The sequence below is a fragment of the Loxodonta africana genome, chromosome 3 (assembly GCF_030014295.1).
Source record: "Loxodonta africana isolate mLoxAfr1 chromosome 3, mLoxAfr1.hap2, whole genome shotgun sequence".
Taxonomy (NCBI): domain Eukaryota; kingdom Metazoa; phylum Chordata; class Mammalia; order Proboscidea; family Elephantidae; genus Loxodonta; species Loxodonta africana.
The window spans coordinates 95,729,230-95,754,599 of record NC_087344.1 but is presented as its reverse complement, the minus strand read 5'-3'; the positions used below and the strand labels follow the sequence as shown (position 1 = coordinate 95,754,599).

Sequence of the window (25,370 nt, the reverse complement as noted above, 5' to 3'; positions counted from 1 at the left end):
AGGGTGAAATGTCATGGATAGAATTGTGTCCCCCAAAAAATATGTGTCAACTTCATTAGGCCATGATTCCTAATATTGTGTGGTTGTCCCCCATTTTGTGATTGTAATTTTATGTTAAGAGGATTAGGGTTAAGAGTAAGGGTAAAGACCCTTACTCAGGTCGCCTCCCTGATCCAGTCTAAAGGGAGTTTCCCTGGGGCTTGAACCACCTTTTATCTCTCAAGAGACAAAAGGAAAAGGAAGCAAGCAGAGAGCTGGGGACCTCATACCACCAAGAAAGCAGCACCGGGAGAAGAACACGTCCTTTGGACCTGGTGTCCCTGCACCTAAGAAGCTCCTTGACCAGGGTAAGATTGCTGACAAGGACTCTTCTTCCAGAGCCAACACAGAGAGAAAGCCTTTCCCTGGAGCTGACAGCCTGAATTTGGACTTGTAACCTACCTACTAGACTGTGAGAGAATAAATTTCTCTTTGTTAAAACTATCCACTGGTGGTATTTCTGTTATAGCAGCACTAGATGACTAAGACATCAGGGCAACATTGGCGGTCCAGTGATAGAATTCTCACTGTTCATGCAGGAGACCGTGGTTTGATTTCCGGTCAATGCACCTCGTGCACAGCCACCGCCTGTCTGCCAGTGGAGGCTTACATGTTGCTGTGACGCTAAGCAGGCTTCAGTGGAGCTTCCAGATTAAGACAGACTAGGAAGAAAGGCCTGGCAATCTACTTCTGAAAATTGGCCAACAAAAACCCTGTGAATCACAGCTGTTTGATCTGCAACCAGTCATAGGGATGGCGTAGTACCAGACAGCATTTTGTTTAGATCTTGTTGTGCAAGGGGTTGCTATGAGTCAGGGACCAACTTGATGGTACCCAACAACAGCAACACAGACAGAGCACCAAGTATGTGCCAGGCACTGTTCAAAGTGCTTCATAAATTGAAATTTACTTAATCTTCACAACAATCCTATGGGGTGGTAGTATTGTTATCCCTTTTTTTAGAAACTCAGGCTCAGGTAGGGTTAGTAATTTGCCCCAGGGCACACAGCTGGTGAATTATACAGAGAGAATTTGAACTCAGGAGGAGGAGTCTCTAGAGCTTTATAGCCTCTTGCCATCTTACTCAAAATCATACAGCTAGAAAGAGGTGAAATTGAAGTTCAAATCTAGACCAGTCTGACTCCAAACCCTGCATTCTGCTTGGTAATAATACACACATGTCCCAGTGTTCAACATGTTTCTATTCTGCACTGCACTTAACGTTGATTTATTTAACCCTCATATTGGTGGTTCAGTAGCAGAATTCTCACCTTGCACATGGGAGACCAGGGTTTGATTCCCAGTCAATGCGCTTCGTGTGCAGTCACCACCCATCTGACTATACAGGCTGTGTGTTGCTATGATGTTGAAATGGTTTCAACAGAGCTTCCAGACGAAGGCAGACTAGGAATAAACGTCTGGTGGCCTACTTCCAAAAATCAACAAATGAAAATCCTGTGGATCCCCAACCGATCACAGACATGGTCCATTTCATTCCTTCGTGTGTGGCGTTGCCATGAGTTGAGGCTAACAACGACAACATTTTGCATATGAGGAAACTGAGGCACACAAGTAAAATAACTTGCCCAAGCCCTGAAGCTAGTAAGAAGAAGAGGAAGGATTTGAACCCATACTCCTTATGGCCTCCCTGGCAGTGTGTCTGCTCAGCTGCTTACCCAAAAATCTGTTAGGATATGAATAAAAATCAAGTTATGCAGTTTTCCCTCATTCTCATTGGCTTCCAGTGTCACTGGTACATTTTCCATCTGTGCAAAGTCTAAGAAGCTTCCAGTCACTGGGTACTTTCTGTTTGCTTTGCTGAACTGTTTGTTCTGAGGGGACAGAAGCGGACAGTGACACTCACCAAGCAGGCCTTTCATGGGTCTAGGGCCCCCGGCTCATCTCCTGGCACAGGGAAATGAAGATGCCCAGGACATGGGCTTGGAGAGCGCTGGCAAAGCTGTTCCTTCTCTATGCTGTGCTGGCTTCTCTCAGTTTGCCTGGCATCAGGTGAGTGACAGTTACAAATGATTCCCTGATCAATAATATGACAAGGAATATAATGCCACATAATGCTGACCGTCTCTCTGTCATGTTCCTATTGAATGGGGAACATCTCCTGAAGAAATTTGCATGCATCTGATAAAATAATATCAACAACTCTCTTCAAATTATTGTGGAACCAAGCGGCTGACTTTAACAAAAGTTCCTGTAAGAAAGTGACATGTTTAAACGTATTTTGTCATGCTGAGAAGAATAGGATATTCATTCTGTATTCTGAACAAAGCCACGGTGTGATTCTTTATGCAAAGGAAGGTTTGTTATATATGCAAAATAAGAGACAATTCATGAGTGATTTTAATATATTAGTGACGCACTGTATGAGCTCATCAATCTAAATTCTTTAGGCTCTCACGTTCTCTCTCTCTCACAGCAGATTCCATATGTTCCTAGCAGTTAAATCCTAGTGGATTTATTTCATTGTATTCGTTTCCTAGAGCTACTGGAATAAAATATCACAAACTGGGTGGCTTTAAACAACAGGAATTTATTCACTCACAGTTCTGGAGGCTGGAATTCCAAAATCAAGGTGTCAGTATGACTGGCTCCTTATGGAGGCTCAGAGGGAGACTCTTTTCCATGCTTCCCTCCTAGCTTCTGGTAATTTTCAGCAGTCCTTGGTATTTCTTTACTTGTAGCTGTATCACTCCAATCCCTGCCTCCATCTTTACACGGCCTTCTCTGTGTGTGTGTGTCTCTGGGTGTCCTCTCCTCTTCATTGGACCTAGGGCCCACCCTAATCCAGTATGACCTCATCTTAACTTGATTACATCTGCAAAGACCCTATTTCCAAATAAGATCGCATTGACAGATAGTAGGGGTCAGGATTTCAACAGATCTTTTTGAGGGAAACAGTTCAACCCCCTACATTCATCAATTTCTTTTATCTGTTAATAGCCCTGCTGGTGTAGTGGTTAAGAGCTATGGCTGCTAACCAAAAGGTTGGCAGTCCGAATCCACCAGCTGCTCCTTGGAAAATCTGTGGGGCAGTTCTAGTCTGTCCTATAGGGTCACTATGAGTTGGAATCGACTCGACAGGAATGGGTTTGATTTGGTTTTATTAATAGGCTACAAAATAGGCTAAAGAAAATACCTGAGTGAAAAACTGAAACTTGAGCTCCAGTGAAAGAAGCACCAGTGACTTGGCCATCTGGGGACCCTCCTCATGCCTGAGACACCCTCACCATGAGGTGTTGAAGCCCTTCAGACCTCCTGGGCCTCCTTGTGAACAGTCCTATGAGAAAAAGGAGTGTTAGTGCCGTTCTGTTATTCAGCCTGTAAGTGCTGTCTGAGCACGGCCTTCTTGCTTAATGGAAGAAGTACCCACAGGACACCCCTCTGGTCTCAGCTCTGGTGAGTACTCAGTCCCCACTGGGCACCACTCCTGGAACCAGGACTATGAATATTCAGTACCCGTTGGGCACTTAGTAAATAGTAGCTATAGTTAAGAGCGGAAACCCTGGTGGCATAGTGGTTAAGTGCTATGGCTGGTAACCAAAGGGTCAGCAGTTCGAATCCACCAGGCACTCCTTGGAAACTCTATGGGGCAGTTCTACTCTGCCCTATAGGGTCACTATGAGTCAGAATCGACTCAACAGCACTGGGTTTGGTTTGGTTTGGTTTATAGTTAACAGCTTGGCTGCTAACCAAAAGGTCAACAGCTCGAATCTACCAGCCACTCCTTGGAAACCTTATGGGACAGTTCTGTTTTATGGGGTCGCTATGAGTCGGAACTAACTCAATGGCAAAGTTTCAGGTTTTTGGGGGGTATCGTGATTATGGCATAGTGCTGTTAACCAAAAGGTCAGCAGTTCAAACCCACCAGCCACTCCTTGGAAACCCTACGGTGCCATTCTTCTCTGTCCTGTGGGGTTGCTGTGAGTCAGAATCAACTTGATGGCAATGGTTTTGGTTTGGTTTGGTTTGGTTTGGTTTTTATCATGATTATCAGAAATCCTAAGTTGGCCCCAAGAATAACTAAGTTGCCAAGACCTTCCTTGTGTGTACTATGTGTAAACAGAGGTGTTCGGGACCCAAAGAAATGTATCTGGAACTGAGAATTTAAGGGAACCATAGCAATCCCACCTGCAGCACTGTGCGCCTGTGCAAAGCCCCCTCCTGAGGCTACAGAGATGAGTAAGATCCAAGGAGCTCTTGTCCTCAATGAGAAAGTCAACATGTGAACATATACCATGTGTACTGTTGCAAGAGATGGCACGGGGGCGGGGGGAGACAAGGAAGGAGTGGTCAGTTCTACTACTGGGGGTGGGGTCTAGAAAGGCTTCTAGAAGAGATCATGCTTGAGCTGAATCTTTACATATAAGTAGGTGTTTGGCAAATGACTAAGGTGGTAATGAGTATCCCAGGCAGAGGGAGCAGCACTGGCAGAGATATGGAAGTGTGAAAGAGCCAGACTTGTTCCTGAAGCTTCAGGTGCACATGAGTCAGCCTCAAGCACAGGCAGAGGTGGGGAGCTACAAGGGATGACATAGAGCTGGAATAAGTGGGAGTCAGATCATAGGCAGAGCTGGGGGTCACTAGTGTGCCAGCTAGAGTTCCTGGTTGGTGCAAAAAGTTAATGCGCTCAGCTGCTAACCAAAAGGTCAGTGGTTTGAGTCCACCCAAAGGCTCCTTGGAAGAAAGACCTGGCAATCTACTTCCAAAAATCAGCCATTGAAAACTCTATGGGGCACAGTCCTACTCTGACACACATGGAATCTCCATCAGTCGGAATGGACTCCGTAGCAACTGGTATATAGCGTGTCAGCTGAGGAGCTTGAACTTCATCCTGTATGCAAGGGGGAGCCACTGAAGTGCTTCAGGCAAAGGCGCGACATGACCAGATTTATATATTAGGAAGTTCACTCGGAGGTTGGAAGTGGAAGTGCGAGTGGGTGAGTGGAGTGGTTTGGGAAGCCTGTTTCATCCTCACGATGACGTCATGAGGGAGTATTAGCTCTTATTTTCACTATGTAGAAGAGCAAACTGATGCTTGAAAGGAGGAAGGATTCACTGTGTTTGCTAAGCCCTGAGATTCAAACTCATACCTGAATCCAGATCCAGTGCTCTAGCCTCTACCCATGACTCCCGTGGGGCAGTCCTGAACATGGCTACATTTAAATACCATCCACGAAGTGGAAGGATAGTCTTCAGTTCTGAAACGAATCATGCTGAGACCTCCTTAATATTAGCTAAGGAAGATTTCATTTTTGTTTATTGCTGTAATGAAGTCAGATGAAGTAATCCTCACATTGTGATAAGAGCTCTCACTTATTGATGACCACTCTGAACTAGGCACTTAGATATATTAGCTCTAATCCTCATAGCCATTCAAGGCAAAGGACATTATTTCCAGTTTTACAGAGGAAAACAGCCTTGGAGAGACAACATCCCTAGGCAACTCAGGTAACGTGGCAGAATATGGATTCAAAATATGGATTATTCAAATAATGAAAATATGGATTCAAAGCCATTTTTTCTTCTGGTTCCAGACCCCTGCATTCTCCCTGCATCCTTCTGCCTCGCACGAATGCATTGCCCCCCTCCACCTGCTTTGTATATCTGACTTGCTGGATTCCCATGCCATTTCTGTATCTCTGGGCCACGTGTTTGTTGCCTTGAGATGTTGCTTTAAATTTAAGGTCTACAACAGCAAATGACATAGAGAAGAGAAATTGAAAGCCTGCCACCCAGAAGCTGCCTCTTCTAGCAAAGAGGAAGGATGCTATTTGCAAAGGGAATGCAGCTGCCTAACAAATTGTGTGTGACAAGAAAGTTGTTGTGTCAGGGCATTTCTACAGAAAGCCAAAATACATTGACGCACCCCATCTATATAAGCTGATGGCTGGCAATTTACTGCTGACCTAATCCTGCCGAGTGATGGATCCATCTTTATTTTGATCAGAGACACCCATTAGAAAGAGTGGGAGATGTGGGCCCAGTGAAATATGTCCTAGTGCTGGCAACAGCATTTTCTGCACCCCAGAGAAAGGTACATCCCGGCCAGTCCTTAAGGAGAAGGAGCACACGTTCCAAGGACTCACAGAAGGGTGTTTATTGTAGCATTATTCGCAATTGCAAAACATTGGAAAAAATATAAATGTTCTTCAAAACGAAAAAGAATAAATGTAATATATTTCCTATGATGGAACATTCAGATGAAAAAAACAAACTAGATCTCTTTGTGTGTCAGCATAGACAGCACTCAGAAACACAATGCTGATTGACAAAAGCAGGTTGCAAAATGATTTGTACGGTATGAGTAAAGTACACACAAAGCAATTCTATATAGTGTGTATATGTAAACATAGGTAAAAAGATTTTAAAAGAGACAGGCAGGATACATACCAAATTCAAGACGATACTCCCCTCTGAGGGGGTGGGAAGGACCTGGGGCTGGTGTAAAACAAAGATATCAGATTTGTAGGGAATTATTTATTATTATTTAAAAAATACGACTTGAAGCATGTATGTCAAAATGTTAGCAACTGCCAGTCTGGGGTGGGGAGTACATGGGTATGTTTACTATTTTATTTTCTGTACTTCTACAGACATGTTTAATTTTTTCAGCATTAAAAACATACAGGCCTTTAAATGAGAGTAGTCAAGTGAATAAGTCAAAATGTCCATCTGGTTTGTTTCTGCAGAAATTCATAGGCGCGAAAGGCGTGTGTTGTAACCATACACAGGGGTTCTGATGTAATTGGTTTTTGTTTTGTTTTTTATGCTCTACTAAGGAATTAAAGATGCAATTTAATACTAGCCTTTCTTTTAGATTTGCATTTTGTACTACTAATAAACTAGGCACATCTTATCCAATGTAATTTACAAACAAACAATTTATTCAGCTGATTACTTCATTATATTGCCCCTCCGTAATGAAAATTGGGTGCAAGAATAAGAGCTCTGGTGGTTATAATATAACTACTTTTCACCAAGTTCCTTCTGTAAATGATCATCTTGCACATTAACAGGCTTTCAAATCTCAGGACAGTAACTGTGACTGTTAATAGCGTGTGTGCAGGTTACTTACCCACTCGGTTTCAACTGAGGCCCCTGAGTTGGGTTGATAGCTGCTAAAAACACAATGTAACTGTTTTGTAGTTGAAGTAGGAAGAGAGTATCCTGCAGAGCTGTCAAATACATACTTAGGAGAAGCCGAATCACAGACAATATTGTTTTGTCAAACCTGGGCAAATTAGTAGATAAGAGCACATTCTGAAGCTCCCCGCTGGTGCAGTGTCCTGTCTCAGGTAACCATTTCAAAGTATCTACCTGTGGTTTTCTCTAGTAGCATCTTTGACCTTTAGTTGAAGATCCAACTTTACTAGGCAATTGATTTTTGCTGGTCTCTGGGGCAGTCAGGGAGATGGATTTCACTGTAGTTAATATTATCCTCTTTTTAGGACTTTTGCCAAGTGAGAATGTATTGTTAATGACCTTGTCTGGAGTGACATACTATGTATTTGAGGCAGTGAAAACTCTGTGATGCTGTCTCTAATGACTCAATTTTGGATATAGGGTTGAAACACCTTTTACCTAGAGACCTGAGGAAATTATTATAGAGTTGATACCTGCTTGGTACCCTTCCAGGCAGCATGAGGCAATGGACAAAGCACAGGTTCTAAGATCAAACAGACCTTGGCTCAGATCCCGCCACATACCAGCTGCATGACAACGGACAGGTCACTGTCTCTCTTGGTCAAGGTGGCAGTGCTGCAGAGCTGCCTTCTAACATTGCTGTTCGGATTCAATGAGATAGCATGGGGAAAAACTCCTATCACAGTGCTCGACCCATTCATAGGTGCTCAGCAAATCTCAGTTTTTGCTCTTCTTTCTTGGTTTGAAAATGAACACAAATTACAGATCTTACAGGGTCGTACACTCTTTCACATGGAAGAAAAATTAAAAATAAGATTACAACCATCATATTATAGATAGTGAAACTTAAGCTTAGACAGATTAAATAGCGTGCTCACTCATTCACTGTTTTGTTTTGTTTTTTTAATTGCCTGTCCCACTGTGTGTCCAGAACCCAACAAAAAGCATTGCCTTTTCATGACATGCATCCGGTCTCATGTTATGTGACTGCACTGCCCTTCGCTACCCACAGGCCTCACCCCCACTCATCTCTAGTGCAGGGCTTCAAACCAGTTCAATTCATTTTGAACCCCTGCTAAAAATTTGCATTTCTAACAAGTTGCCTGCTGAGAATTTGCATTTCCACCCCAGATATACTGAATCAGAATCTACAGTTAACAAAATCTGCGGGTGATTCTTATATGTAACTTCCTGGGAACTTGTTAGAAACGCAAATTCTTAGCAGGCAACTTGTTAGAAATGCAAATTCTCAGAGAGGTTCAAACTGAAAAGAACTGGTTTGAAGCCGTGCTCTAAAGACTCTGCCTGCCCTGACTGCTGTGGCACCAGTCTCCCCTGGTCTGCTGGTGGTGCTGATGTTCCCCAAGGGCTTATCCTTGACCTGCTTCTCCTCTTAAAAATAGTCCTATCCTCTCCCATAACTTTTCATGATCAGATCTGTGTCTCTTGTGCAAATCTGTCTCTTACTCTCAACTACTTACTGAATAACTCTACACAAGTGTTCCATGAAAACCTGAACTCAACATATCCCAACTGAAACTCACATCTTCCCCCAACAAGCCTTCTCTTTACCTCCCACGTTCGCCGTCCTCTCATACACTCAAACTGGAAATTGGCATCAACCTAAACTCCTGTCTTCCTCTAACTCACCCCCATCCAATTACCCATCACTTTCTATCAGTTTCACCTGAGAAGTATCTCATAGGTCTGTCGTCCCTATTCTCCCTCTCCTGGCCACTGCCCTAGTTCAGGCTCACATCACTCATTGGTACTGTAAGAGCCTCCCGCCTGCTTTCCCTGCCTCCAAGCTCTCTCCAGTGGAATCGCTGGGTGGCACAAACAGTTAAGCACTCAACTACTAGCCAAAGGGCAGTGGTTCAAACCCACCCTGAGATGCCTCGGAAGACAGGCTTGAAAATGTACTTCCGAAAGATCGCAGCCTTGAAGATGTTATGAAACAGTCCTACTCTGACAAATATGGGGTTTCCAAGAGTCAGATGGGAACTAACAACAATGGTGTACAGCAGTATACATATAAAGTAGCCTCAGAATTGCTAAACCATATTCCTGCAAACAAGTTTACCACCGGCCTCCATACCACAGCCAGGGACCTCCTAACATGCAACTCTGGCTGCGGAGCCTGCGTGCTTAAAAACCGTGTCTATCAGATAAAGCTCCATAGAGCTAAAACTTGAGACACATTTCTCTTTTCCTACTATAAGACAAACTGTGAGTTCCAGAAAGCAGAACCTGTGTCTTATATTTCTCTGTACCCCCTGTAGCACAGAACCCTGCATACACTTTGTTCTCAGCAAATGTTTCATAGACACCTAACATGAGAAGACACCTTAAAAACCACCTAGCTCAGGCCCCTCATTTTCCAAGAGTTAAAACAATGGCCCAGGGATGAGCCAGAGAATGAATTGCCTAGGATCATACAGCTAGCTATTGTTACATTCCCTACATGTTTTTAGGGTTTATAAAGTGCTTTCACGTATACTGTCTTATTTAATCCTAGGAATAGCCTTATGAGGTAGGTATGATTATCCTCATTATACAGGCGAGAAAAGTGAAGCTTATAGAGGTTGAAAAACCAGACCAAGATCACCCAGCTGCTAATGGGCTATCTTCTGATCCATGTTCAACACTGTTTTGACCACAGCTAGCCATAATGTTAAGCACTTTCTGGGTATTCAATAAATATTTGTTGGATGAATAAACCAATATTGAATGAGAAGATAATAGCCTTGCATAAATGAGCACATATATATTTATTGAATGGATGGATAGATGGATATATACTTAATTTATTTCTGATGATTGAATCTCTTCTCTCATAATGCCATCATAGAGGTGAAAGGCTGCATTCCCTTGAGTCAAATGCAATCAACGAGAGCCTTGCCAAGAGCAGACAGGCACGCAGTGTGGATGTCACCCCGATGCCTATTGATTGTGAACTGTCCAGCTGGTCCTCCTGGACCACGTGTGATCCCTGCCAGAAGAAAAGGGTAAGTATACAGCCTCTAAGCTCTAAGCTTCCAGGAGCCCTGATTCTCAGCATGATTGGCTAAAACATTACCTATAGCACCTGGCACATACTAGGCCCTTGATAAATGTTGGTTGATTTAATCAATGAATCATTTGTCTGTGTGCTTCCTAGTACCAATTAGATCCTTTCTTTGGCCATTCAGGTTTTTTCCAAAGCACTTCTGTTTTTGCTCACTCTTGCAGCTTCCTAATTAGGCTTTGTGACTCCAACTTTGCTCTTTCAACCCATCTTTCATGATACAACCGGGGTGAGACTATGGAAAAATCAAATTTGACCTGTCTTTCCCCAGCTTGAAACCATTCTGTTTACCATGGCCCATAGGATCAAGTCTAGACTCATGGTATTTAAGGCCCTCCATGACCTAGACCTGGGCTATATTTCCATAAAACATCTCCCACTCCAGCTACACTGATCATTTGCATTTTTTGGATCATTTTACTCTCTGTGTCACCTCTGGACTTTTATACCTACTACTTTCTTAGGCAGGAGTGATTTTCCCTACTTCCCTCACCTGGCTAACTCCTACTCATAGTTTGAAACTCTACTCAGGGGCCATTTCTGTTGAGAAGGCTTGCCTTGCCTTCTCTTCAACCTCAGCTCCAGTTAGATAAGGCACCCTTCCATGAGTTGCAATAGCTGCCTATTGCCCCTCTATCCTACCATTTATCATACTATATGCTTTATTATTTACCTTTATACTAAAAAACAGGGAGCTTTTGAAGTTGTGTTCAATTCTGTATCTTCAGTGTATAGACCAGTAGTAGGTGCTCCGTTAAAATTTGTTGTTTTATTTCATTGTGTTTTTCGGACACCTCTATAAGGAAATCAGCATGGTTTGTTACACTTTCTATTGGGAGGATGGGTAAACGAAGACTCCAGAAACTACATTTTTTTTTTTATTATTGATAGATCACTGGTTCCTTTCTAGTTTTCTATCATAAAAAACATGCAGTTTCTGCAATTTTTTTTTTTTTTTTTTAGGCTTTCTTGTTGTAAGAAGGCTGACTCAGGATCTCAGCTCTGAGAACAACAGATGTGTCAGATAAAAGGATGGTTGCCATTTCTCCAGCTTCTTGGGAAGCCAAACCAGCCATGGGCTAGGACTCTAAGGAGGCTGTGGAAGTAGGCCCAGGACAATTACACAGTTAATTGGATCAATGTGGAGAGCCAAGCAGGATTATTCAGTCCCCAAAGTAGGCTTTATTGCTGAAGTTATCAACATTGATCCAATTATCTGGATAATTGCTTCATCTGCACCAAAAACCAGGAAGACTCAGCATGAGTCAGCCAGCCAGACATCCCTCCTCATTGAGTTTGCTGTAGACATCAGCTGTACATCATCGCTGTCTGCAGGGTGGCTGGCTGGGGGTTCAGCAAAGCCTTTCAACACCGATTGGGAGATGTATTTCCTTCATCCTTTTTACCCTCCTCAAACCCACTTTGTCTTCAGAGCCTGGGGCTAAGCTTCTAGGAGTCTTTTTTGAAGACTTTATCCCTGTCCTGCCAGGCTGTGCCATCCAGGAAGAAAGACCCTCTGGAAGTATAAAGGAGCATGGATGAGTGGTTATTTGTATTTTTTGGATTTTCAAAGCCATCAGTGCAGATGCCATACCAATGATAACCATATCTTGTTAGCAGGGGTAGATAAACCAGTAAGCACAGTACTCACGAGCTAACAGTAAGCAAGATACACACTGGCTTAATTGTGTTAACTTACTAGTCTGTAGTGCACAATTTCACATGGGTTTCACCACAACAGGTGAAATTGTGTACTACCAATTAGTAAGTAAGCACAAGTAAGGTTGTGTTTATCTTGCTTACTAGGCAATCTATCCCTCCTTGTTAATGTGCCATCCTGCAAAAGGGCTACTGTCCCAGTTTGCCCCTTTGGTGCACCAAAATCTTGACTGGAACTAGCATTTTGAAACCACCTAAACCTGATCACCTCCCTTCTCTGCTTAAAACCCTTCAGTGGTTTCTCATAGCCACTGGATAAAATACCAAATCAGACCTTACAGGTGTCTGGAAGGCCCTCTCTTACCTGCTCCTGCCTATGTGTCCATCCAGCTCTTGCCACTCACCCTTTTGCACTCTTCCTTCCAGCCATTATGAATTTCTTTTAGTTTTCTTAAACAAGGCACATTATCTGTAGTCTCTCAACTTTGGCTCAGCAATTTCCTCTACCCAGCTGCTCTTCTCTACCCTCCTGATGCCAGCTCTCCATGTTTGCCTGACACCCCTACTCGTCTTAGGGTCTCAGCTTATATGTCACTTCTTCCCGAAGCTTTCCTCCATCTCCTAAGTTTGCATCAGGGATTTTCATATGAGCTTACAGACCACTCTGTACTTCCTCTCAGTCATGGCGTCATCACACTGTGCTGTGATTACCTGGTGCCCGCCACTACTGCCACCATCTGTGACCTCCTTGAAGAAGGCTGGAGGGCCTAATTATGGTTAAAAATAAACAAGCAAAACTAACATCTACCTTTTTCAACATTGGGTGGCAGTGCCCAGCACACTCAATGTTTTTATAATAAGAGATATAGTAATATTGACTACTAAAACATCATTAATAATAAAAGGAAAGATAAGTACAAGAAATTGAGTGCCCACTATGTAACCCAATGAAATTCGGAATTCTTTATATATGTCTCATTTAATCTCCATAACTGTACATTTAGGTAATTTATTATATCCATTTTACAGATGAGTGAATCGAGATTCAAAAAAGGTTAAGTAACTTGCCTAATATCACATAATTAGGAAATGTCAGAGTCAGTTGTGGTCCCAAAGAACATACTTTTTCATTTATAATACACTGATTGCCTTAAGGAGTAAACAAGAATACTTGAATCAATGTATTGGAATAATTAAGCTGAGAGATTACTTTATTATTGAAAGGGCTACATGAAAGCACTCACCAACTTTTGACTCAAAATTCTATGCTTTTTCCACATTGAGCAAATCTTTACTGATCCCTATAGATACAGAGAGATCAAAGACAGGGTCCCTTCCCTCAGAGTGGTTACAGTCTGGATGAAAAATGTCAGGTAAATAGCCAATCACAACATAGATTATTAAGTGTATATAATAGGGGAAACACGAGCAGCTGGGAGAGTAGAGATCAGATAATGCAGTGCTCTGCCTGAAACTTAAATCCTAGCCTAGGGATCCATTTGTATAGAGTATCCTCAGCTCTGATGATACATGTGGTCCCCCAGTTTGGATAATTTCCCCATCTCAAGATCTTTAATTTAATCACATCTGTGAAGTCCATTTTGCAATGTAAGGAAAATATTCACAGATCCTGAGATTAGGTCATTGACATCTTGAGGGGGGCAGTTATTATTCTGCCCACCATAATAGGCTTCCACTGCTTTTACCTTCTGTCTTGACGCCCGTGGTTCACCTTGCTCCTCTCTGCTACAGTACAGACATGCCTCCTTGCTCCGGCCATCTCAGTTCCATGGGGAACCATGCAGCTTCTCTGACAAGGAAACAGAAGACTGTGTTACCAGCAGACCATGCCGAAGTCAAGTGCGATGTGAAGGCTTTACATGTGCACAGACAGGTATAAATGGATGAAAGCATGGGGGCGGGGGGGGGAGCTTTCTAAGGAGGCAATGGCAGATGCCAAGTACTTAAGAGGAGGGTTCTGGGAAGGTCTGGAGGCCTCTTTGTCCTCAAACTTCTGACTTCTTTTTATATGTATCATTTCATAAAAACAACACCTAAAGAAGTTGTTTCTGCATTTTGGTTCCCTCAGCAGAAAATTGGGGGTGATGTTAATATCTTACAAATCTATTGTATGCGTCAAATGACACAATGAATATGACAGTTCTTTGTAGGTGTTATTATTTTTCCCATTTTAAAAATTAAGTTATTGGAACTTGGGAAGGTTATTTGTCCAGGATCATATATCAGGTAAGTAGAAGAGCTGCAATTAGAAACTTGGGAATTCAAACTTAGTTCATCGACAAAAAGGAAACCAAAATTATGTATGCTAGAATCAGGTCTTAATTTGACTTTGTGACCTATGTTCAGTCACTTAAATTTTCTGAATTTTGGTTCCCTCAGTAGAAAATTGGGGATGATGTTAAGATCTTACAAGTTGGAGGATGGAGTAAGATGGCAAAGTGTGTGGATGCTCCCATGTATTCCCCAAGCAGCTAATCCACTGAACAACGAATAAAAACAAGCATAGACTGAGACCTCAGAACTCCAAACAACAGCTGAGGTGTTGGAGAGTCAGAGTGAGTCCAGATACAGGGGAGAGAGGAGCAGGGATGGCACAGAAGCTGGAAGAACCTGACTGCTGCCATCTGGTACACTTACTCATTGAAGCCATTTGGGGGTGGGACTGGGCAACACCCGAACAGGGAACACAGAAAGGGAGCTAATCTGAGGAAGCTGTGGCCCAATTTTTTAACGTGGCACAGACTGACTGTGAGAATTCATGGGCTGCATGATTGCGAGGGGGTAAAGGAAGACCATGACACTGCAAGAGAGTGCACAATCTCACTGAGGCTTGAGATTGATAGGCACTAGTACTGAGAGGAACTGCAAGGGCAGCAGGTGAAGGGAATACTTTGGGTAGATGGGCAACACAGAGGGAAATGGCTGGCTCCCTGCCCATAGCAGGACACTGTAGGAGAGCCTGTTCAGGGGTGCCCACAAGGGAAAGACATAGAGATCCCCCCACCTCTGACACAGAAAAGTTGAGCCTCACCACTTATGTCAATGTTCATGACCAGCTAACCCCCCAGCCCTCACGTGCATATTGAATTCCAGAGGTCAAGCACCCAGAACTCCTGAATCAGCACTGACAAAAAACTAAGGGTAAAAATTCCCTCCCATGGTTCTCAGGAGAGGATACCAGCCCACTGCCACTGGGTTAAATCTTACCCATGGAGTTACTATGGGGTGGAGTGGAGCTGCCCTTTGTGGGTTTCCAGGGCTATGAACCCTATGGAGGCATGCTGCCACATCTTTCTCTTGTGGAGTGGCTGGTGGGTGCAGGCTCCAGCCTTTTGGTTAGCAGATGAGCCCTTGACTGCTGCACCACCAGGTACCCAATCAGAAAATTTTCCCACAAAAAGAGAATACAAAATTTAAAGTAAAAAAAAAGATAGCAAAGTGGTCTAATTTCAACAAAAAATAGTAAAGCACACAAAATCACAAGAGAAGAAGGACCAACCAAAAGAAAACCTTGAAGAGAAAATTTCTCCTATGGAAGCCAGACTAACAGAAAAAATTGAAAATTTTCAAACTATGGTACTAAATATGTTTAAAGAAAGCAAAAATCACACACAAAAAATAAGCTAGCAGAGATCAGAAAACAAATGGAGGAACAAAATGAGAGCCTCAACAGGGATATTGAAAACATAAAAAAAAAAACCAAAACACAAAGAGAGCTATTGGAACTGAAGAATAAGGCAACTGAATTAGAAAAAGCAAGAAAAACCACTTAACAATAGAGTTGAACATACGGAAGATAAAATAAATGTACTAGAAGACAAAATAAACAAGAAACATATCTTAGACATAAGGACACAGACAGACTGAAAATAAAAGGATGGACAAAAATATTCCATGCAACTAGTAAACAAAAAAGAGCAAGTATGGCCATACTGATATCAGATAAAATAGGCTTTAAGGTATCTATTACAAGAGCTGAACAAGGACATTACATAATAGTAACAGAATCAATCCAGCAAGAAGACACAACAGTTATAGATATATGTGCACCTAACAGCAATGCTCCAAAATACATGAAACAAATATTGACTAATATGAAAGGAGGCATACACAACTCCACAATAATACTAGGAGGCTTCAACACATCACTTTCAATTATAGACAGAACATCTAAAAATAAGATCACTAAGGACGTTGAGAACTTAAATAAAACCATAATAACCAATTGGACCTAACAAACATATATAGAACACTCCACCCAGCATCAGAACAATACACATTCTTCTCCAGTGCACATGGATCATTTTCCAGAATAGACTATATAAAAAAAAAAAAATTTTTTTTTTATACTAGGAGACAAAACAACTCTCAACAAATTTAAAAAGATTGAAATCATACAAAGCATCTTCTCTGACCATAAGAGTACGAAACTAGAAATCAACAATAGGAAAAATAAGGAAAAAATATGTGGCAACTAAACAATACACTACTATAAAAAAAAAAAAGAAAGAAATTTAAAAAATGCCTTGAATCAAATGAAAATATAGCATATCAAAACCGTTGGGACACAGCAAAAGCAATACTCAGAGGGAAATTCAGAGCAATAAATGCCTACATTAAAAAAGAAGAAAGATCCAAAATCATTAACTTAAGCCAACAACTTGAACAAACAGAAAAGGAAGAGCAAAAGAAGCCAAAAGCTACCACAAAAAAAAAGAAATAATAACGATCAGGGCAGAAATAAATGAAATATAAAACAGAAAACCAGTATAAGGAATCACCAAAACCAGAAGTTAGTTCTTTGAAAGGATCAGTAAAATAGATAAACCACTGTACATATTGACAAAAAAAAAAAAAAAAACAGATGAGGCGAATAACCAAATTAAGAAATGAAATGGATGACATTACAACCAATCCAACAAAAGATCATAACGGATTACTATGATAAACTGTAATCCAATACATTTGAAAAAACTTAGACGAAATGGGCAAATTCTTAGAAACACACTACTTACCTAAACTAACACAAGCAGAAGTAGAAATTTAAACAGACCCATTACAAAAACAGAGATTGAAGATGTTATTTAAAAAACTGTGAACACACACACACATAAAAAAAAAAAAAAAAAGCCCAGGACCAGATGGCTACACTGGAGAATTCTACCAAACATTCAGAGAAGAGTTGATATCAATCTCTTAAAAAACATGGAAGAGGAATGAACACTACTGAAATCTTTCTATGAAACCAGCATAACCCTGATACCTAAGCCAGGCAAAGACAACACAAAAAAGAAACTTACAAACCAGTGTTCCTTATGAACATAGATGCAAAAATTTTTTACAAAATTCTAGCCAACAGACTTCAGCAACATATCAAAAAATCATACGGTATGATTAAGTGGGATTCGTACCAGGATTTCGAGGGTGGTTCAACATTAGAAAATCAATGAATGTAATCCACCACATAAATAAAACAAGGGAAAGAACCATATCATCATATCGATTGATGCAGAAAAGGCACTTGATGAAATTCAACACCATTTCCTGATAAAAACTCTCAGCAAAATAGGAATAGAAGGGAAATTTTTCAACATAATTAGGGGCATATATGCAAAACTAACAACCAACATTATATTCGATAGAGAAAGGCTGAGAGCCTTCCCTTGGAGAATGAGAATGAAACAAGGATGGTTATTATCACCACTCTTCTTCAACATTGTTTTGGAAGTCCTAGCCAGAGCAATAAGACAAGAAAGAGAAATAAAAAAGTATCCAAATCAGAAAAGAAGTAAAACTATCTCTGTTTGCAGATAACATGATTCTATACATAGAAGACCCTGAAGATTTCACAAGAAAACTGCTGGAACTAATGGAAGGATTTAGCAATGTCGCAGGGTACAAGATTAACACACAAAAATCAGTTGAGTTCTTCTACACTAACAAAGAGTACTCTGAAAAATAAATCAAGGAAACAATACAAGTTACAATACTCCCAAATTGATAAATACCTAGGAACTAACCTAACCAAGGACATAAAAGACTTATACAATGAAAATTATAAAATACTACTACAAGAGTCCCATAAAAATGGAAATATACCTGTGCTCATGGATTAGAAGACTTAATATAGTGAAAATGTCAATTCTACCTATACAGATACAATACAATCCCAATATAAATCCCAACAACATTCTTTCCTGAAATGGAAAAACTAATGACCAACTTCATATGGAAAGGAAAGACACCCCCAAATAGCCAAAGCAATATAAAAGAAAAAACAAACAAAAAACAAAGTAGGAGGCCTCACACTCCCTGATATCAAAACATACTATACAGCCACCATAATCAAAACATCCTGGTATTGGTTCAATGATAGACACATAGACAAGTGGAATAAAAGTGAGAATTCAGAATTAAACACAGCCATCTATGGACAAATGATTTTTGACAAGGGGTCAAAGGCCATTTAGTGGGGCAGAAACAATCTCTAATAAACGTTGCTGGCAAAACTAATTATCCACCTGCAGAAAAATGAAACAGGACCAATACCTCACACCATACAAAAAAACTAACTCAAAATGGGTCAAAGACCTAAATGTTAAACCTAAAACCATAAATTCCTGGAAGCAAACATAGGGAGAAAACTATGGGATCTAATCTTTTGTAAAAATAGGATAACAAACGTAACAACAAATTCACTAGAAGACAAACTAGATAAATGGACCTCATAAAACTTAAAAATTTATGCTCATCAAAAAACTTTATTAAAAGAGTAAATAGAGTGTTGGCATCTCCTGTCTGGAGGGGGGATGGGAGGATAGAGAGAGTTGGAAGTTGGCAAAATTGTCACGAAAGGAGAGACTGGAAGGGCTGACTCATCAGGGGGAGAGCAAGTGGGAGTACGGAGTAAGGTGTATATAAACTTATATGTGACAGTCTGACTTGATTTGTAAACGTTCACTTGAAGCTCAATAAAAGTTAATAAAAAAAAAAAAAGAGTAAATAGATCTATTAAGGGGGAAAAAAATCTTTGGAAATGACTTGTCCAGTAAAAGTCCCATCTCTAAAATCTATAGAAAACTGTAATAACTCAACAACAAAAAGACAACCCAATCACAAAATGGGCAAAGGACATGAACAGAACCTTCACCAAAGAGGACATCCAAGCAGCCAACAAACATATGAAAATATGTTCATGATCACTAACCTTTAAAAAGATGCAAATCAAAACTACAATGAAATACCATCTTACCCTGACTAAAAACAAACAAAAAAACAGATAACAAATGTTGGCAAGGATGTGGGGAGACTGGAACCCTTATCCATTGCTGGTGGAACTGTAAAATGGTACAACCACTATGGAAAACAGTATGATACTTTCTCAAAAAACTAGAAATAGAACTGTCCTATCCATGATCCTCCCAATGTGCCTGTCAGTTTATCGTACTGTGGGGGCTTGCGTGTTGCTGTGATGCTGGAAGCTATGCCACCGGTATTCAGATACCAGCAGGGTCATCCATGGAGGACAGGTTTCAGCTGAGCTTCCAGACTAAGACAGGCTAGGAAGAAGGACGTGACAGTCTACTTCTGAAAAGCATCAGCCAGTGAAAACCTTATGAATAGCAGTGGAACATTGACTGGTACAGTGCTGGAAGATGAGCCCCTCAGGTTGGAAGGCACTCAAAATATGACTGGGGAAGAGCTGCCTCCTCAAAGTAGAGTCGACCTTAATGACGTGGATGGAGTAAAGCTTTCAGGACCTTCATTTGCTGATGTGGCATGACTCAAAATGAGAAGAAACAGCTGCAAACATCCATTAATAATCGGAACCTGGAATGTACGAAGTATGAATCTAGGAAAATTGGAAACCATCAAAAAGGAAATGGAATCCATAAACATCAATGTCCTAGGCATTAGTGAGCTGAAATGGACTGGTATTGGCCATTTTGAATCAGACAGTCATACAGTCTACTATGCTGGGAATGACAACTTGAAGAGGAATGGTGTTGCATTCATCATCAAAAAGAACGTTTCGAGATCTATCCTGAAGTACAATGCTGCCAGTGACAGGATAATATCCATACGCCTACAAGGAAGACCAGTTAATACGACTATTATTCAAATTTACACACCAACTACTAGGGCCAAAGATGAAGAAATAGAAAATTTTTTTCAGCTGCTGCAGTCTGAAATTGATCGAACACGCAGTCAAGATGTAACCAAAAGCTCAGAGAAGAAATAGATCTACATGAGCCATGACCTCATCTACCCTGAGACCAGACACAATAGATGATGCCCGGCTACCACCACTGACCATTCTGACTGGGGTCACAATAGATGGTCCCAGAGAGAATGACAGAAAAATGTGGAGCAGAAATCAAATGCCTAAAAAAAAAAAAAAAGCCCAACGAACTGGAATAGTAAAGAACTCAGGACTCCTCAAGGCTATGGTCTGGAGATGCTCTTTAAATGTAGAACTGAGCTTATCCCCTGAGATCACCTTTTAGCAAAATAGGGTGGCACACAATAAAGGATATTACCCATGTGGCCAGTGGACTACTTAAAAACCATCTGTATGAGACCTATGAGTCAGAATCAACTTGATGGCAACAGGCTAGGCTAGGCTGGTGTGAGATCAGAATGTCAACAATACCTCCAAAGCAAGAAGGGGGAGATAAAGGGGCAGGGAAACTAGAGTGCTGGAAATGGAACAAACAGAATGCAAATGATGAGAATGTTGACACATTGTGATAAAAGTAACTAATGTCACTGAACAACTTGTGTGGAAATTGTCAAATGGGAACCTAACTTGCTGTGTAAACTTTCACCTAAAACTCAATAAAATGCTATTAAAAAAAAAAAAAAGATCTTTTCTGTTTCTTGGAAGGATACAATGACATAATGAATATGAATGCTCTTTGTGGACTCTTAGTTGGGGTCTCGTAGCTCAAATAAACTATCTGATTCATATGAGAACCATGGAGACTTTCCCACAGCTCAGACCTGGGACTTCAGACTTCTAGTTCAGTCCCTTCCTGCCCTGCTCTTCAACCACGTTGCTATGCCAGATGTAGCTGGGTAAGTTTTCTTTCTTGTTTGCTACAGTCTTTCTAGGAATGGGTAATGAATTTATCTCTAAGCCACCAGAAGAGAAGGTCACCGATGAAATGAGTTGAGGCGTGAACATTTTCTGACCAGATAAGTAAGAGGGGATTATGGGGCTTCAAGATAAAATTGTGGCCATAGATGTATTAGCTTCCTATTGCTGCTAGAACATATTACCACCAACTTAGGGGCTTAGAACAATAAAAATTATTATCTTACAGTTCTGGGGATCAGAAGCCTGAAATCAGGTTCACTAGGTCTTTTTTTAGGTAAAATCAAGACATTAGTAGGGCTGTGTTCTTTCTCGAAGTTCTAGGGGAGAATTTTCTCCTTGCCTTTACCAGCTTCGAGAGACCACTTGCATTCCTTAGTTCGTGGCCCCACATCACCCTACTGTGGCTTCCATCATCACATCTCCTTTCCTGATTGTGATTTCTGCCTCCCTCTTTCCCTTATAAGGACCCTTGTGATTACATTAGCCCCATTTAGATAATGCAGGATAATCTCCCCATCTCAAGACTTTTAGTCACACCTGCGAAGTCCATTTTGCCAAGTAAGGTAACACATTCACAGATTCTGGGATTAGGATGTGAACATCTTGGAGGGAGGGCATTATTCTGCCCACCATAATAGGCTTCCTCTATGTTGGCGTTCTGTCTTAATGAAAGGATTAATAAATATAAAATAGAAATATAAATATATGGCAGTATATTTTACACAATAATAAGCTGATGTCACATTTTTTTGACATGACAATTTTATCTTTCTTTTGACAATGTCCCAAAAAGGTATGCTGGTGATTAGGAGCTCATGCTCACCCTCTCTCTCTCTTTCCCTTCCTCATCTGAAAAAATCAGAAAGATGCTTAGACAAAAGTCTCCCTCCTATCCAAAGGACACTGTGCCTGAAACTTCATCAGCAGGGGCCTACCCAGAATCTCTCTCTTAAGAGCTCCGTTGGATTTCTCAGAGTCCTGGGGCTGAGTACAATGTGGGCAAAACCTCAAATACTTACATAGGGTAGTTAGCATCATTTACCTCTGGGCGGGGAGGTGGGGGGGTGGATCTTTGAATAGATAGTTCCTGTCTTTTGCATTTCTGTATCACCAAGTCCAGCATAGCCTCCACCACGTGATATAGTCAGTAAACATTTTTGATTGAATGAGGAAGCAAATAGAGGAAGGAAGGAGGAGGGGTGGAGGGGAGAAGGACAAAGGGAGGAGAGAAGGGAGGGACGAAGGAGGGAAAGAGAGAAGAAAGAAAGGAGGGAGCACGCAAATGAATAATCATTAGCTGCAGAACTAAGTAAACACTTGTCTTTGCAACTGCTTCATCTAGCTAATTCGAGCAAACATATTCCTCTACTTCACCAAGTTTAGGCCAAAAATAAGGACATTTTACCAAAATTATCTAGATGGCAGTTGTAAGTTTGTAGATGGACTGAACCCATGCAGATTGTTCTTCAGGATCTTTCAAGAAAGGATGAGAGATTCGTAGAGCAATTCCTAGGGTTTACTGCAAATACAAAATTCAATCCCATAAATCTGAGAGAATTTTTTTACAGTGTGTCTGTGGACTCATTATGGCCAGCGTTCCATGATTCTGACCAGAGTCATAATGGTTATTTGGTCAGACTTTAGTTTAAATGCCTTGTAAGAAACATTTGAAGACCAGCTTGTGAGATTGTTTTTCTTCTGCCTTTAACACCCTAGGAGCATTGATGAAAAGTGACTAGACACATGGAAGGAAACAGGGAGACCTTTTTATAGGCTTTATCCTCCAAGAAGATACAAATAAGATAGTCAAGTCAGTGGAGGGAGGGGGACCCTCAAAGGAACCAAAGTGATACAAATAATCTCTCACAGACCATATGGCTATGGTGTTGAAGGTGAGGTTTTGTGAAAATAATTTGTGATTAGACAGTTATAGGTTCGAATTCTGCTACAGAGTGCCATGAGTCAAAGAGATTCAACGGCAACTAACAATAACAACAACAACAGGCTCAAATCCTGCTATAGATATTTACTGGCAGTGTAAACCTGCCTCACAAAAACACTAATAACAGTAATGATGATAACACTTACAAAACACTTCCGTGCGTCACCGCTGTTCTATCGACTCACTTAAATCCCCAACAACTCAATGGGGTAGGTATGATGATTTCCCTACTTTAAAAAATAAATAAATAAATTGAGGCAGGAGGTTAGGTCATGTATAAAAGGTCACATAGCTAATCACTAATTGCAGAACCCACCAAACACACTTCTCTCCAGAGCTCAGGGAGAGAAGTCGAGGGTCCTGTCTGACCATTTCACCCCCTGGGTTATAAGACATTTTCCCTCTCTATACCACCCCCGCCTTGCCCTTGTGGAATGTTTCCAAACAATCTCGCCTCAAAGTGCTTTCAGAAATACAATTCTAGCCCCTTTTGGGGGGATATGGGGATAGGGGGTTAAGTGATAATGCCATTACCAACTGACCCTGATACATCAGGGCTAATCAAGATGAGCATTATTAAAGGCCCAGCTAAATGTCCAGCACAAGGAGGTGCTCATGCCATGCTGGTTCCCCTCATTGATAATCGTGTGACTGTGGGTGGTACCCTTTCTCCATCCCAGGGAGGTGTATAAACCGCAGACTTCTTTGCAATGGGGACAATGACTGTGGAGACCAATTAGATGAGGCAAACTGCAGAAGAATTTATAAAAAATGTCAGCATGAAATGGATCGATACTGGGCCATTGACACCCTGGCCAGTGGGTAAGTGACTATCTTCCTGTTGTGTAGATGAGAAGGCATTGAATTAAATGTGATTGGGAACTAGAGAGGGAGGGAGCTGATAGAAACAGTTCTTGTCTTTCATCTCTTAAAAAACAATGCCATGTAAGTGGATGCTTCTGGATGTTCTCGAGGACAGTCCTGATGAGCAGTGGGAGCACAAAGAGCGGACAAACACAGGCCACACAAGAGGGTGGTGTAGGGACACTAGGGACAGAGCTGTGCATGGAGACCACTGGGCTGCTATAGGATAGCTGGGTCCGAACATTAATTTTAATACTGTGAGTGGGAATTGACTCAATGGCAACGGGTTTGGTTTTTGGTATATGACTGTGTTGGTTCAAACGGTTAACACACTTGGCTACTAACAAAAGGTTGGCAGTTTGAGTCCACCCAAAGGCACCTCAGAAGAAAGGCCTGGCAATCTACTTCTGAAAAATCAGCCACTGAAAACCCTATGGAGCACAGTTCTACTTTAACATACATGGGATCATCGTGAGCCAGAGTCTACGTGACAGCAACTGGTTATGTGACTGTGTTAGGTGCTTCCAAGCATTACGATTTATGTCCTATTAAAAACTTGGGAGTAGGTTTTATTTATATCTGTATCCTAGGCCCAGGATAGGTCCTGGCCTGGAGGAGAAGCTCATTAAATGGCTAATAGAGGAATGGATCTCCAGGAAGGCTCTGGAATCCATCTGTGGTTCAGACTTCTGGGGATCTCTGAGTTGGTCTGATCCTCTGGTGAGGTCAGAGAAGCAAGGTGACTCTTCCAAGGTCAAGAAGGGTACCTCCTCTAACTCTGGGTCCTGCCACCTCCATCCTATTTTTCTGCCAAATTCTGCAGCTTCTCAGACTCCAGGAGTGAGACTCATCCCTTATAAGGATTAAGAATCCACTGTATGTGATACAATGTGGGGAAAGGAACAATGACCCTGAACGGAATTCACCTTCTTCCTAAAAAAAAAAAAAAAAAAAAGCATATCTCGATGCTTATGGTTGTCATTAGTGAGGTAAGCTTCATATGGGGTGTTCTCTTAGGACATCTTATATGCTAGTTTTGTAATACTACTTCCCAGAGGAGAAAACTGAGGCCTGGCAAAGTGAAGTGAGTTTCCAGCAGCCACTTGATTAGAAGGCGAGAGAGTAGAGGGTCAAACCAGGTAGTGGAGTCTAACTGGAAGCAGTACGCAGGGTTAGAAGGACCAGCTCGCTGACCAGGAGACCTCGAGTGAGGCACATATCTATGTGGAGCTTTAGTTTTGTCACCTGGAGAAGATAACCACGTAATACCTTTCTTTCAAAGTTCTGTAGTAAACTAGTAAGTGAGAGGCAGCTTGTGTGGTGAGAAGAAAGCAGACCGGAAGCAGATCACCAGACTTTGAATCCAGCCCACCAATTGCTGCTAGGAGTGAGGCCCTGAGCAAGTCAATTGACCTCCCTGTGCCTCAGTTTCCTCATCTGTAAAATGGAGGTAATAATAATACCTATCTCCTAAGCTTGCTTGGAGCCCTGGTGGTGCAGTAGTTAAGAGCTCAGCT

General features: G+C 41.5%; 1 protein-coding gene across 1 annotated transcript in view; it reads left to right on the top strand.

The window, feature by feature from the left end:
- Positions 1-1,957: 1,957 nt before the first annotated feature.
- Positions 1,958-25,370, top strand: part of C8B (complement C8 beta chain) — a 69,378-nt gene continuing 45,965 nt past the window's right edge. The window contains exons 1-4 of the mRNA XM_003411054.3: positions 1,958-2,049; positions 10,052-10,208; positions 13,679-13,820; positions 23,670-23,811. Of these exons, the coding sequence (XP_003411102.1) occupies positions 1,958-2,049; positions 10,052-10,208; positions 13,679-13,820; positions 23,670-23,811 (533 nt within the window). The remainder of the gene's footprint in view (positions 2,050-10,051; positions 10,209-13,678; positions 13,821-23,669; positions 23,812-25,370) is intronic.